Below are 15,500 nucleotides of genomic sequence, written 5' to 3'. Positions count from 1 at the left end.
ATGTTCTATCTTTAGATGTTGTACAGCTTGAACTGTGAACAATATTGTGCCTTTTTCTGTAATACAGTATAAAATATATAAATACTAACAGTAACAACAGATTTAAAATACTGTAATTTAAATTAGCAAGTATTGTAATTTATAAATATTAAAGTACAATGCAGTGTATGAATTTAATGTTTGGCAGAGGTGGGGATCCCCGCAGTGTAACAACAAATTGGTATGTTATAATCTTTGGGGATTTCAGCATAGCTAATGATACGAACTACCAGATTTATCTTTGTATTTGAAAATTCTAACTTTATTCTCTGACATTTTGTGTCCAATAACTGAAAACTACCGCTTAAAATCCAATCCAGTTGGTAAGGTGATATTTAATGGATTGATCAAATTAATTCAAATTTCAAATGTCAAAAACTCATGGTGTTTTAATTTTCCAAATCTGTCCCTCCTTTTTTTCTTTTTTATTGTATATCCAAAAAAAGTGTTCATCATTGCTGTTTTTTTTTTTTTTAATTTCGAATTCAATCAAAAATTCAATATATTGTTCAACCCTAACTTCAGGTGCTTGTTTTAGCAGGATGTCACTTAAGTATGGTTTGTGTTAGAAATTGATAGCACAACAAAATATTCTTACTATGGAACAAATTATAATAGGTTGCATTAGATTAGGTAAGCTTTATTAATCCCATGGGGAATTTTAAATAGAGTATCTAAGAATAATTGTGCATGAAATAAGTTTAATTAGCCATTTGAATCTATTCTTCATATACTGTTTGTCATGAGCCCAGTTTGTGCATGTTGTATCCCTAGAATGTTTACTCCTGAAATAATATATAACTGCATGCAACATTTCAGTAAGAATCTCAAGGTGATGATTTCATCCATCCATCCATTTGCCAACCCGCTGAATCCGAACACAGGGTCACGGGGGTCTGCTGGAGCCAATCCCAGCCAACACAGGGCACAAGGCAGGGAAATAATCCCGGGCAGGGTGCCAACCCACCGCAGGGTGATGATTTCAGACTTTTACAAATTTCAGAACAATTTTATAACTGCGATGAAACTTGGATACATCACTATGACCCAGAGTTACAGGTAATAATCAAAACATGGTTATTCTCCAGCCCAAAGAAATTTTAAAGTATTTCTAAAGCACCTTTCAAAAAAAAGAAGTCAGAAAGTTCTGTACAATAAAAGCAAAACAAAAAAGATTAAGTTAGGCAAGACATAGACACATTAAGTTACATAATAGAATAAAATCAAATACATTAAGTAAATTAAAACAGAATAAATATAAAATTAATAACAACAAGACTAAGCAAAATCCTGGCTAAACAAAGTTTTTGACTGTTTTTTAAAAGACTCCACAGATTCAGCCATACGAGGTTGAAGAAGGAGAATGTTCCAAATATTCGGTGCAAAGGACTGAAAGGCTCTATCCTCCCTTGTTTTTAGTCTTGTGTGAGGAACAACTAACAGATTTTGAACCTAAGTGTGCGAGAGGCAGTAACTTTAACAAGGCGATTGGATAAACCGACTTGTCTGTTCAATGTTCTATACACAAATACAATAATTTTAAAACAAATCCTAAAATCAACTGGAAATCAATGTTAAAATGTCTAAAATAGGCATAATATGATCTCTGTTTCTGGAACAAATTAGCAACCAGGCCACTGCATTTTGTATAGTTTGAAGACGAAAAAGAGATGATTTGTCCAAGCCGTTAAACAATGCATTACAATAATCTAAATGCGAGGAAACAAATGCATAAACAATGTTTTCCAGCTCAGATGATTAAACTATAGATCGCAAATTTGAAATTTGGACCGACAAATAGATTTAACATGCAAGTTGAGAGGAATCAAATAAAACTCCCAAGGTTTCAAAAACTGGATTTAGCAGTCATGCGGAAGAATGCAAACACCCGATTAATCATAGGACAGGTGTAAGGGGAAGCCATAATCATTGTTTCAGTTTTGCTGGAATTTAAATGTAAGAAATTGTTAGAGAGCCACTGTTTTTTCCATGAAGTAGAATCAACTAGGGTAGACAACAAATTTGTGTGGTTTATAAGAAATATACAGCTGCATATCATCAGCATAAAAGATGTAAGAGATGTCATGAAAATATTGAATGATCCCTGCTAAAGGAAGGATGTAAAATGAAAATAACAATGGACCAAGGATTGATCCCTGGGGAACCCCATAGTTTAGAGAAGCAGTGGCAGAAGAAAATTTACTTGTACTAACAGGAAACTTCTTATTTGATAATTAGAATGAAAACCAGTTTAAAGTGGTGCCAAAATACCAGCCAGCTGTCTAAGTCTATTAAGTAAAATGTTATGATCTACAGTGTCAAAGGCTGCACTAAGGTCGAGTAAAACGAGTATGGAACAATTCCCTGCGTCGTAAGCCATTAGGAGATCGCCATTAAACCCTTGATTCTCTAAAGAATCGCAAATCTAAGAATGGCATTTACTTTCTGTTTCCTCCAATCTTTGTAGGGATGAAAAATCATGGAGGGTGGGAGCGTGCTGGGAAAGTTGTCATTTAATTAAATAAATATATTTGTAGTAAAGCTGTTTCTTTTTGGAGCCGTGACTCCTTTGGTTCTGGTGTTTCAGAAGCGCGTTGTAGGTGCCTTCGTTCATTGTTTTTATCTATGCAGTCTCGTTTTTGTTTTTCTATGGGTGTGTTGTTAGCTAGAAGTCGTTTGCTGTTAGGAATCATAATTGAACTTACTTTTAACACTGAATTACCTTAATGTGATTCAAATAAGCCACACTGACAGCTGCCACACTGAGTGCTGGCACAGTGGATTAGAGCACACTGACTGGTGGCACTGTGTAGTGGAGTAGCTGCTGGTAGTGTGGAGTGCAGAACGCTGACTGCTGGCACTGTCAGTAGTCACCACTACCTGAAGTTTAAATACATAGACATACAGTATATAGATAGACGGTGCATTCACTGTGTTTCCCAGTAGACACGATACGTCAGCGCTCAGCCTTATTGCGAGTGGCAAAAGTGCCATTTAAACTAATACAGGTAGACGTGGAAACCGGGTTTTCTGATGAAAAAACAATAACGTTTAAAACAGTATCGTTTACATACAACAGATTTTGGAGAATCGTTTAATTGCAATTATTTATATCCATTTATACACTAATAATGGCAATTATTAAATAATAATAATTATAATTATTAACCATTCCTCCCATATAAGTAACATTTCGGGGACTGCCTTCTTCTATCTTCAAAACATTTCCAGACTTTGTCCTGTTCTTACGCAACAAGTACTGAAGTATTGTTTAATGCCCGAGTCACGTCACGTATAGATTACTGTCAGGTCGTCCCTCGCCATATCGCGGTTCACCTATTGCGGCTTCACTGTTTCGCGGGTTTTTTAAATACAAGTGATCGCCTGCCTATCGCGGAAGTAATGTTCCAGACCCATCAGCAATAGGTGAAAATCCGCGATATAGAAAGACAATATAAATAAAAATTTTTATGGTTTAAGCCTTAAAATACCCATCCCACATGCTTTAAACACATGTAAACTTATAAAACACACTTTGTTAACACATATGATATGTGGATGTCGGGCTAAGGATATGAGTAACCTCTCACTATTATAAAACATTTTAACTTCATGCAAGACAAGGCAGTGAGACAGGAAAATAGGTGCTGTACAGGCTTTTAAATTATTGACATGCAGAGCGACAAGCAGCGCAAAGCCAGCACAAAGTCCACTTCTCCTTAGCGTTCATTCAGCTCCCCACCCCCTTGACAACACGAAGTGGCAGGAGTGTACTGCACCTCAGGGGAGGGGTGTTTGAGCGAATGTGCATTCAGCCCTCACACACCCCCACTCCTCCTCCTCCTTCAGAACACGCAGAGCTACAAGCAGGCATTATGGCAGAAGCAGCACAAAGTCCATTTCTGCTCAGCGTGAGTTCAGCTGCCCCCCTTCATAAAGCGAGTGGCAGACACATCGACGTCTGATCGCTGCGTGCAGTGTTGCTGTGCGGTGTTTAAGAATGTAGAAAGTGTTTAAGAGCATAGGAAGTGTTTATAAGAGTGTGGGAAAGGTTAATAAGAGAGTGAGAAAGGTTTATAAGAGTGTGGGAAGGGTTTATAAAGCTTTAAAATATATATAAATAATAAAATAAATATAGGTCGCTACTTCACAGATTTTCACCTATCGCGGGGGGCTCTGGAACGTAACCCCCGCGATAGGTGAGGGATGACTGTAATGCTATTTTATCTGGCATCCCACAAAAACTTATCCATCACTTAGAACTTCTTCAGAATTCTGCTGCCAGGATAATATCCTGCTGTTGTAAATCCACTGAACATATTACACCTATTCTCTCTCAACTTCACTGGCTCCCTGTTAACTACAGAATACAATACAGTGGAACCTCTAGATACGAGTTTAATTCGTTCCAGCACTGAGCTTGTATAGCGAATTTCTCGTATCTAGAACAAACTTCCCCATTGAAAAAAATGGAAATCCAGTTAATCTGTTCCGCACCCCAAATATATTAACATAAAAATCAATTTTCCTAACAAATAACACTGATAAATTATATATACTATAGTCTACCTTTAATAAATAACACTGGTAAATAATATAACTGATTATTAAAAGAATCAAAACAGGTGTCCAAAGTGCAGTAGAGCATTCAATAAATCTTTAAATAAATAATCCTTAAAACAGTTGTGAAGTGGAGGTTTAAAATACACAAGAATAACAATCCTTTAACACGAGGTTAAAACGTCAAAAGGATGCAGTCTTTAAAAAACAGATGGCAATCCCCGGTGCTTCTTCTCTGTTAGCGTCTCACCTGCGGGCTCTGCAACAGGCGAGACACTCTTAATGCAGCTGACCTTCTCTACACCGTCCTGCTTCAGCTGTTTGGCTTGCCTGTTCAGCTACACGCGAGCCTGCACTCGCTCGCTCGCTCTCCCGCACCGCCTGCCTGCCTGCCTGCGCTCTCTCTCCTCTCTTTTCTTTTACTTCTTCTCCCCCTTAACCGGCTCGCGCTTCTCTATATATGCGGGGAGGACATGGCAGCTGCAGCCCATCAGCCACAGGAACAATCATGGATGTGGGCAGTTTCCCACCTGTGCACTTAAGTGAGAAACGCAGACACCGCAGATCGCGGCTCGCAACTGCTACCACGCCCCCTCACTAAGCCGCGAGCTATACCCACAGCCTGGCTCGTTACGCGAGCCAATGCTCGCATTTAGATCTGAATTTTTCGCTCATACTTTCCTCGTATTTTGAATTTCTCGTATACAGAGGTGATCGTATCTCGAGGTTCCACTGTACTAAATACCGCTCTTAACATTTAAAGCTCTCCACAACCTCGCTGATCTCCTCCAGACTTACACTCCTCTCGCTCACTCAGATCTTGTAATTTGAGAGTATTCAGTCTGGCAATACGGTGCAGCCTTAGTTTGTGGAAGACAGACACAACTAAAGACATGAGCATAAAATGATGGTTGTCAATTTCAAACTGTGTTTCCTCAATGTGTTTTTTGAGAAAAAACATCAAGTTTGAGAAATGTTAACAGCTAACAACAATCTACATAGTGACTAAATATGTTTAGCCAAAAACTGTTCGTAGGCTCACTTGAGCACATAAATACATAGCTTTGCTAGCTTAGCCTGGCTTAGCTAAAGTAAAGATTATAAACCGGGATTTTCTAACGGCCAAATATAACCAAAACAATTGTTCAGCCTTACCTATGAAATGTATTCCCCCGGGATCTGGTTTGGAGCGTACAGAGGTTTGTACAATCCCAAGCAGCACATTATTCATTACTTCACTCCACAGCAGTGCCACTCACAATATGGCGGCGACATTGGCGTACGATTCTGCTAGTCATGAGGTGTCTAGTTATTCTATGTCTATGTTTAAATATGTCACCATGGCAACTTGTTGGCGTGCACGCTTTACCTCAAGTTTAGTTTACAGGTTGTGTTGTGTTGTTTGGGCACCACTTACTGACTTTGGGAAGCCGCTGGGTTTGACTCTTGGGCGCTGTGCGCGTGCGCTTTTGGCACGGGTTGCGTCTGGCATCCGTGCATATATACAACCTTCGTAAACATTACTAAACGAAGGTTTTATATGCGGTGGTGTGCGCGTTCGGGCGGCGGTTGTATTGTGACCTGAAGTTTAGTTTACAGGTTGTGTTGTGTTGTTTGGGCGCTACCTACTGAGTCTGGGAAGCCGCTGGGTTTGACTCTGGGGCGCTGAGTTGCAGTGCGCGTGTGCTTCGATGCGTCTGGCGTCCGGCGTCCTGCGTCCATGCATATATACAACCTTCGTTTGGTAATATAGATTATAGACCTTTAAAAGAGTAGTTTCCGTGGAGTGCTGCTTTTGAAAGCTACATTGTAAAGGATAAAAAAATCTATAAATTTTGAAATAGAGATTTAAGTTAGATTTCTACAACATTTTCTAATATTTTTCTAATAAACGGTCGTTTTTGAGATTTGCTGATAATTGCATAAAGAGCTGGGAGCGATGTTATTTTTTTAATAAAGGAATTATATTGGCGTGTTTAAAATAGGAGGGAACATAACCTTGCTTCAGAGTCCCATTGATTATAGACAGCAAAGATTGACCGATGCTGGTAAGGGCCCTAAGTAAAACAGAAGAAGGAAATATTTCTAAACAGAATGATGGAGGTTTCATCTTACCAACTATTGTAAATTGATTAAGTGAAATCTGTGAAAATGAAGTAAAAGACACTGGGCACAGAGTGACATCATCATATGGAGGGGGAACCTAAGGAGATTTTGGAGTCCATCACCTTATTCGCAAAATGGTTAAGACATTTATTGCAGCCATCATCTGAGAGAAGAAAAAACATGCTGGGGAGAAGGTGTAACAATGTTGTTAATGGTATTAAATAATACCTTCGGGTTATTTTTGCTACGTGTTAGGCTAGGCTAGAGTCATCATATTTTGCCAGTCTCCTATTTTACTAATCCATTATAAGAGTAAAGTAATTCTTTAAAATGTTCATGGTGGACAACCAAACCTGCCGTAGACACTCTGCTTTCCAACAGGAGTGTTGCAAGCCATGAGTAAGATTTGTTAAGCCAGGGTGGGCGAGAAACAGCAGAGCGGCGACTAATTTTATAAGGGGCAACCTTATGTCAAAAATGGCCTTGCAATGATCTTTAAAAGAATTAACAAGGAGCTTAACATTATTATAAGAACCAGACACATTAAAAATAGAAGAAAATTCAGATCTAACAGAGGTCCTAGACCAATGCCTTTAATGTCGTATGTAGTCTTTTTAATATGTTGGGGGTGAAGACCACTTTAATTACATGCTTCAAAGGGCCTGCATAACTGGTCAGCAATATACTAATTTGCTGTGGTGTTTTCTGGAGTTACTTCTTTCTGTTTCATAACGATGCTTCCACTTACACATTTATAAACTCTGTTCTCCGAAATGGTACATTTGAAGAGATATCACTCCATCTTATTCTCTAGAATGTTTCCTCTGTGACTACCATATTTATTTCTCAAGTTTGAAGGGCTACTTCTGAATGAGTCACATTGTACCATCTTGTCAAATGTAGAAATGTTCTTAGTAGCATAGGAAAGCTTCTTGAATGTTATAAGTGTACTAGTGTTCCTTGAAAATAAAACTTGTTTTGTCTTACTGGTGTTTCCTTAATGGATCAGGCTTAAAACATTTTGATCACTCCTTTATATGCGTATGATATACAGTATATTCTATACATGCACAGTACAGTCTTTTGGTTTTGGCAAAGATTAAAAATGTACTTTATTGCCAATTACTTGCTGAGTAAGTTAATGTAAAAAAACTGTGAAAGACTAATGTACTCATTAACTGTTACCTGATAAATTTCAGAACAAGAAGTAGAAGAGGAGACGGTCTGCATTGTTCAGAGCGCATGTGTGGAAGTTCACACTGTGAATGGAAAAGATTTCATTTCCCCTTTACCATTTCAGGTAAAGATGTACAGTATAATTTTAATATAGGTTTTATATGAAATTGTTTTGTAAAAATGTATTTCTGTTGGCTGAAAAATGTAAATAGTAGATTAAGAAAGTATTTAAACCCTTTCACTTAATGCTCAGTTTATTCTGTGATAGATTTCAAATTAAATAGATGCATTTACCATTTTTGCCCATAATGGCAAAGTGAAAATATGTTTCCAGAAAGGTTTGCAAATTTATTAAAAATCAAAAACTGAAATCTCGCAAGCAGGAAGAATAAAAATTTGGGGATTTCACTGAGCTTTCCTTTTTTTTCTTTTGTAATCAATTTACAAGTACTAGCCAACCCGCGGCGTACCATACGCCGCATAATCAGGCCGCTTTTTTAATGATTTTTAAGCACAGGGAAAAAATTAACATTTGAAAAATCCGGAGGAGAGGGGAAGGACGCCCATTACGCCCTATCCGTCATGCTTGTCTGCTGATTTCTCGTTCAGTAACCTGTGAGTAGTGATGGGCGGAGTGAAGCCTCACGAAGCATCAACACGTTTGAAGCAATTGTGTCGGAAATCGTATCGCAGCTTCGAAGCATTTAACACTCACCTCTCTAGTGACACCTCCTGGCCATTTTCATTAACGTTACAGAAACTTATGATACACTTCAATGACGTCTGTTAAAACTCATATTGGTTTTATTTTTTCGGAGCTACAGACTGACAACGAAGAGAAGGGTTCGTCAGCAGCTTCTAGTGTGTGATGTGTAAAAAATATAAATATAACTTCTTTAACTGCCTTGTGGCGCTGTAGTAGTACGGCTGCTTTGCAGTAAGGAGACAGTGGAAGATTGTGGGTTCGCTTCCTGGTTCCTCCTTGTGTGGATAGCAAATTATCCGCGACAAACTGTTTTACACGCTGCAAACGAACCTTTTTCAATGTTTTTTAAGCAGAGGGAAAAAAATGAACATTTGCAAAATCGGTAACGCTGCTTTCAGTAAGTACAATGCACACGCGTTTAGTTTGTTGGTGACTTTTTGCCAGCTGTCTTTCCTGGTTTGGGCTGTTTTTGCAGTGTTACCGCTTGTGCATATTAAATCTTGAATTCTTTTGAGTAACTAATTAACTAACTAACACCCACCCACTCAGCTTGTGTGAAAAAAATGCGCCCGTTCTTTCATCATTTTGTTGCAGCAATATACATTGTGTTTTCACTCAGCGCGGAGGTGCGCATTCATCTCGGATTATTACATCCAGCTAATCTGCTACACGACTGCGTTTGAAAAACCGACTTATCCCTGATGAGTTTCACCGCCATTAATGATTAGGAATCTGGTTGGAACAAAACCCTGCAGCCACAGGGGTTCACTAGGACCGAGTTTGGGAAACACTGCTGAACACAGACAAAACCGACTCAGGTGAGGAGTTGGGGCGGGCAAAGTAGTTGTTTAACTGCATTCTCTGTCTTGTAGCGCAGTGGTAGTGTTGCTGCTTTACAGTAAGGAGACTGTGGAAGATTTTGGGTTCGTTTGGGCTGCATTTGTAGTGTTACCGCCTGTGCATATTAAATCTTGAAATCCTTTGAGTAACAAATTAACTAACACCCACCCACACACACACAGCTTGTGTGAAAAAATGCGCCCGTACTTTCATCATTTTGTTGCAGCCTATCAAAGACTTGCTGCCCCCAACTCAAGGTGGCTCAGAGGTCCATGTGTAGCATACAACAGATGAACATAAATGACGCCGTTTTTTCCGAGGCGTCGCGTCCCAGTTAGTGGGCGTGGCTCTGCGAGTTGTCGTCGTATCCAATAGTCATAGAGTTGGTGAGCGAGGCTCTTTCCTACTTGTCGGCGGCTTAGTGAATCCACGACTCTTCCTGCGTGCTTTCATGGGTGTCTTGTTTTGGTGTGCGTGCTTTCATGGGTGTCTTCCCCCTTTGGCAGCGACTTTGTGAATTATATATATAGATGGTATGCCTATAAAAATACACAATATACATGGTGAAAGCCCCATACCACAGTCACAGTAAAGCACCACACATTATTAGGATAAAATAAAGACTTCTCTTCAGGCACTTCTCCACAATCCTCTCCCCAAATCAGCCACAAAGCAAATCCGTCAAATCTTCCTTCTTCTCTCCTCCACTGAATGTTGCCCATTGTCTCCCTACTCTGACTCATTGATGTGTGGCTTCAGTCACTCTTTTAAGCCGGATCCACAAATGCTTCCCAACATCTCTCCTCTGCCCATGTCCAAACCAACGCAAAGTCTCCTCTCTGGCTTTGTCTCCGAACCGTTCAACCTGAGCTGACCCTCTAATTTGCTCATTCCTAATCCTGTCCATCCTCGTCATACCCAATGTAAATCTGAACATCTTTAACTCTGCCACCTCCAGCTTTTTTTCCTGTCTTTTTTTGGTCTCACTGCCATCTTGTAGACCTTCTCTTCCACTCTTTCTGGTGCTCTTCTGTCACAAATCACTCTTGCCACTCTTCTCCACCCACTTCGATTCTGCCTGCACTCTCTTCACCTCTCTTCTACACTCCCCTTTATTCTGTAATGTTAAACTCTCCACCTTTGCCAACAATACACCTTGCATCCTCACCATTCCTCTGACCTCTCTGTCATTCATACACTTGTATTCTGTCTTGGTCCTACAAACCTTCATTCCTCTCCTCTCTAGAGCATATCTCCACCTCTTCAGTGTCTCCTCATCTTGTTTCCTACTCTTGTTACTGATTACAATGTCATTCACAAACATCATAGTCCATGGGGACTCCTGTCTTATTTCTTCTGTCAACCTGTCCATCACCATTGCAAATAAGAGAGGGTTCAGAGCTGATCCCTGATGTAATCCCACCACCACCTTGAAAGCTTCTGTCATGCCTACTGCAGACCTCACCACTGTCACACTTCTCTTGTACATATCTTGTACCACTCTTACATACTTCTCTGCCACTCCCAACTTCTTCATACAGTACCAATGGGGTTGACGGGGTAAATGTGGTATGAGTTAAAGAAATACACTTTTGTGCCTGGTAAGAAGTTAGTATGTAACAATTTAAAATTGAAAAAAAATGTGGATACCTCAAAATATGCCTAGAATAAAGTTTGAAATAAGGTTTAATCTCATACAAAATTATGTGATACAAGTACTATTAACAGTTAAAAAGAAAAAAAGACAGCTGCTGACTTCAGAGCGGTAAAGAGAAATGCACAGCAGTATATAGGCAGATATCTCTTGTTAAGACACCAAGTAGGCACAAGTGGCTGTTGGAGTAGACACAACAGTAAGAAATTAACTAGCAGTGGATATTCACTGAGCAAATTTTTCTAGACTGAACAGTTCTTAGCGGTTAGGAAAGTACAGCAGTTAAGAGGGCAACAGTGTAAGGGTTCATTAATGCGAAGAAGTACAAGTGTGAGTGGAGAGCTTTTAAGTAAGGAATAAGAGGAGCACAAACACAGAAAAGTAAAGTTAACTTCGGAGAAAGAAAAAAAACAGCAGGCAGTCAAGGGGCAGTATATTACTGGAGCTCAAGGGGCCAGAAGATGTAAAATAACTCTAGCAGTTCTTTAAACTAATTTCTTTGGCTTAAATTTTTTTAGTTTCATCCACTGCACTCTGGTCCCAATCCAGGTGGTTCGTCGTGTGGTGGGTGCCGCAACGCACAGTAATCAACTTATGCTCTCAACATCTTTACCATTTACAGTAAATTAAATCATTTGATTATAATAAAAAAAAAGGTTAAGGCAGTTTTAGTATTCCTAACTCAAATTTTAATGATGATGTTAATGCAATATAATTTCTCTTGAATGTTGGACTTTATAGATAATGGTTTAGAGGAGCCAGTCTTCCACAAGAGCTGAGCTATATGAGGAGTTGGCTAACCTGCATTGTAGTAGAAAATTGGTTGACCTGGCCCAAGTGTCCTTTAGAGAGATAGTGTCAGGTTTATACTTCATGTGATGCATACTCCAGAGGACGTTACTGCTACACAAGCATTTATACTTGCGCGCGTACTTTACGTAAATCTGGAAGAATCCACCAGGTGGCAGTGTGAGATATTTTCACAGTGAGAACAGGTTCGGCTTCACTGTGTTGTGAATTGCCTGAAACACTCATTAAATTCCGATGACACCTTGCCACAATATCTCTGAAACGGATCTTTAATGATTAAATCCATCAATCCAGGGATGTGCTCATTCCAGCTAGCATTGGGCACGAGGCAGAAACAATCCCTAGATGGGGCATCAGCTCATTGCAAGGTGAATACAAGCAGACACACACACTGGCATCATTTTAATGTCACCAAATCTGCATATCTTTGAAAGGAAACTGGAGCACACTGTGGAAACCCAGCAGGAAAACCTGTAAACTCCAGGCAGGGAATACCAGCAACGTGACTCCCTGTAAGACAGCAGTGCTACTCCTCCGCCACCGTGTCACCTCCATGTGTGTAATTATTAACAGTATTCATTTAAACAAAATTAACAATTTATCTGTAAAATGTAATCTACATACTTTAATGCATTTCATCATGAAAGTGATATCAAGTATAAATCTAAGGATTCTAATTGTTCAGAGAGTTGGAATATCATACATTTAATGTGTTCTGTGTGGTGATCTATTGCTGTTTGCCACTGCTGTCGGGTAAGGAGGAAGCCCCATGTAACAATTAACAACTGGGTCGGTTTTAAGATGATGTTTACAAATGGTCTGCTTTAATGATAAAGGTTAAAGTGGACATTTCAAGATTAAAGCCGAAATTTCCAGTTTAATCATAAAATACACCTTTTCACCATGTCCTTAATTTTTTTTCTCCGTGGCTCAAATACAGCACTGTACATTATGTTGCTGTTATGAAGTTGCAAAAAAAAAAAAAAAAAGAAAAAGACGGTACAGAAGATGGTATGTGAGACTTTTAAAATGTATTGTCTCATTACAATGGGGAATATTCAATGCTTGAATATAAAAGCACCATTAATGCATTTGTATGTCGGCATTTTGCTTCACCACATTGAACCATTCATCAAACATCAAAGCAGACACATCAATTAAGTAGGATCCTCAAAGCGGCTTTCTGTCACATGTACATAGTAAACAGAGACTCGTGACGTCACATTCCAACTTTTATCACACTGCGTTGCGTTAATTTCTGAGGACGAGCTCAGGGGATGTGTCAAGTGAACGCTGGGAACAAGTGGCAGCCGTGATGCGTACGCGTTCTGAGCGTGAAGTATAAATGAGCCCTGTGGTGGTGTGGGAGGAGATTCCATTCCAGACAGGTCGAGATAGGTGGGTCACGGTGACAAGGCACAAGGTAAAGGGTACACACTGTACGGGGCCATTAATCCCAGAATTAGAAGTGTGAAACTATCTTCAGGTCCTTACAGTGCTCTACGGTGTCTCTGAAGAACAATTCACAACAAGACAGAAGTAGTGATAGATGGGGACTCAATGATTATGGGGACTGAAGCGCAGGTTTAACCCAAGACAGAGTCTTTCACATGGTGTATTGCCTTTCGGGAAGGATTGATGGGCTCTGGCCAGAGCAGGTGCGTGGATCCAGTTGTCATTGTCCTTGTTGGAAGAAATGACATATATAAGGGTAGTTTTTCAGTTCTGCAATCTAAGTTTAAAGAGTTAGGTACCAGGCTGAGAAGCAGAACTGACAATGCAGTCTTTTCTGAAGTTCTATCTTTGCCACGCCCCAGTCCGGGTATGAATGAGAAGATCAGAAGGTTCTAATGCATGGCTAAAATCTTGGTGAATGGGTAGAAGGGTATAGGTTTATAGGGCATTGGGACTCCTTTTGGAACAGATGGGACCTGTTCTGCCACGACAGGTTACATCTGAACTGGAGGGGCACTAATGAGTTGGGGAAACGTATGAGTAGGTTAGTCGAGGATTGTTTATACTAGGGTAGGGGGTGCAGGGAGTTTGACAGGCCAAGTTTAGAACTGTACATGAAGGAACAAATAATAGTGTAAAACTAAATATGCATAGTAATGTAAATTCTAAGACAACTTTTAAAGGTAAAAGTAAAATGAGTAACAAGTTAAAAATAGCTTGCTTTAATGCTAGAAGTATCAAAAATAAAACAAATGAGTTGGAGTTGTATGTAGAGGAGCATAATTATGATATTATAGTAATAAACAAAATTAGTGGTTATAATACAGTATAATACAGTTCTCTGTGTTTTGGAAGAGTGTGGTTACAAAGTTTTAAACCTATTAACTTTAAATTTGGTAGGGCATGTTTTGAACAGATGTGGCAAGGTCTAAGGAGGATAGACTGGGATAAGCTTTTTAGTATGAAGACAGTCATGGAACAGTGTAACCGGTTTAAAAACGTTGTACATGTAATGCAGGACAGGTATATATCTAAATTTGGAATTAGTAGGATATTAAAAAAAATGCAGTGTGTTAATAAAGAGTTAAAAAAAAGCTGCAAAGGAAAAAAAACAGCTGTATATGGCATATAAGACTGAAAACTCCAATGTGAATCATAGGGCATTTGAGAACATGAGGGCATCGATTAAGAAGGGGATTAGGGAGGCTGAAAGACAGAGAGGAATACAGCAGATAGGGCAAAAGATGACCCAAAGAGATTCTATAAATATTTTAGTAGTTAAAAAACAGTCCAGTTGGGAGGTGAAGTGTGTCCGGAATAGTAAAAGGGAATTGAAAAAGGAAGACAGTGAAATAGCAGTTGCTTTAATCTCATGTTTTTCAGAGGTCTGCACAAGTGAGGAAACAGATAACCTCCCAGTGGTAAAAGGGACTACTAAGGAGATACTGAGTGATTTAGACACTGTAGAGGCAGAAGTACTGCTTAGATTAAATAGGCTGAAATCAAACAAATCTCCAGGATCAGATATTTCCCGTGAGTTCTTAAAGAGGTTAGTGAGTACAAATTTAATACCTTGACACTTATTTTTAGGAAGTCGCAGCTCACTGGGGAAATTCTGAAGGACTGTAAAATGGCAAATATTATCTCATTATATTAAAAGGATGATTGAGCATATCCAAGCAACTATAGATCATTGAGCTTAATGTGCATTACAGTAAAATTAATAGAAGGAATCTTTAAGGATGGCGTTGAGCATCACATGGCAAAAACAGGAGTTTTACTGAACTTTCAGCATGGCTTCAGAAGAAGGAGGCCTTGTTTTACTAATATGCTGGAATTGTTTGAGGAAGCAGCAAAAGGGTATGATCAAATCCGATCATATGATATTATTTATCTGGACTTTCAGAAAGCATTTGATAAGGTGCCACATGAGAGGTTGGGCATCAAACTAAAAGAAATGGGAGTTCAGGGTGATGTTTATTGATGTATGCAAAATTGGCTCAGACACAGGAAGCAGAGGGTGACGGTGTGAGGAACCTTGTCGTAATTGACAGATGTTAAGAGTGGTGTTCCACAGGGGTCAGTGCTAGAGTCGCTGCTACTTTTAATATATGTAAATTATTAGGATAGGAATACAAGTAACAAGCTGATTAA

At 39.3% G+C, this 15,500-nt stretch overlaps 1 protein-coding gene across 3 annotated transcripts in view; it reads left to right on the top strand.

Moving 5' to 3' along the window:
- The window catches only part of anapc1 (anaphase promoting complex subunit 1), a 299,392-nt gene that overhangs the window by 30,369 nt on the left and 253,523 nt on the right, over positions 1-15,500 (top strand). For all 3 annotated transcript variants that reach the window (XM_051925424.1, XM_051925423.1, XM_051925425.1), the window contains exon 5: positions 7,905-8,005. In XM_051925424.1, the coding sequence (XP_051781384.1) occupies positions 7,905-8,005 (101 nt within the window). The remainder of the gene's footprint in view (positions 1-7,904; positions 8,006-15,500) is intronic.

This window comes from Erpetoichthys calabaricus, chromosome 3 (genome assembly GCF_900747795.2).
Source record: "Erpetoichthys calabaricus chromosome 3, fErpCal1.3, whole genome shotgun sequence".
Classification (NCBI taxonomy): Eukaryota; Metazoa; Chordata; class Cladistia; order Polypteriformes; family Polypteridae; genus Erpetoichthys; species Erpetoichthys calabaricus.
This window is presented reverse-complemented; position numbering and strand designations above follow the sequence as displayed.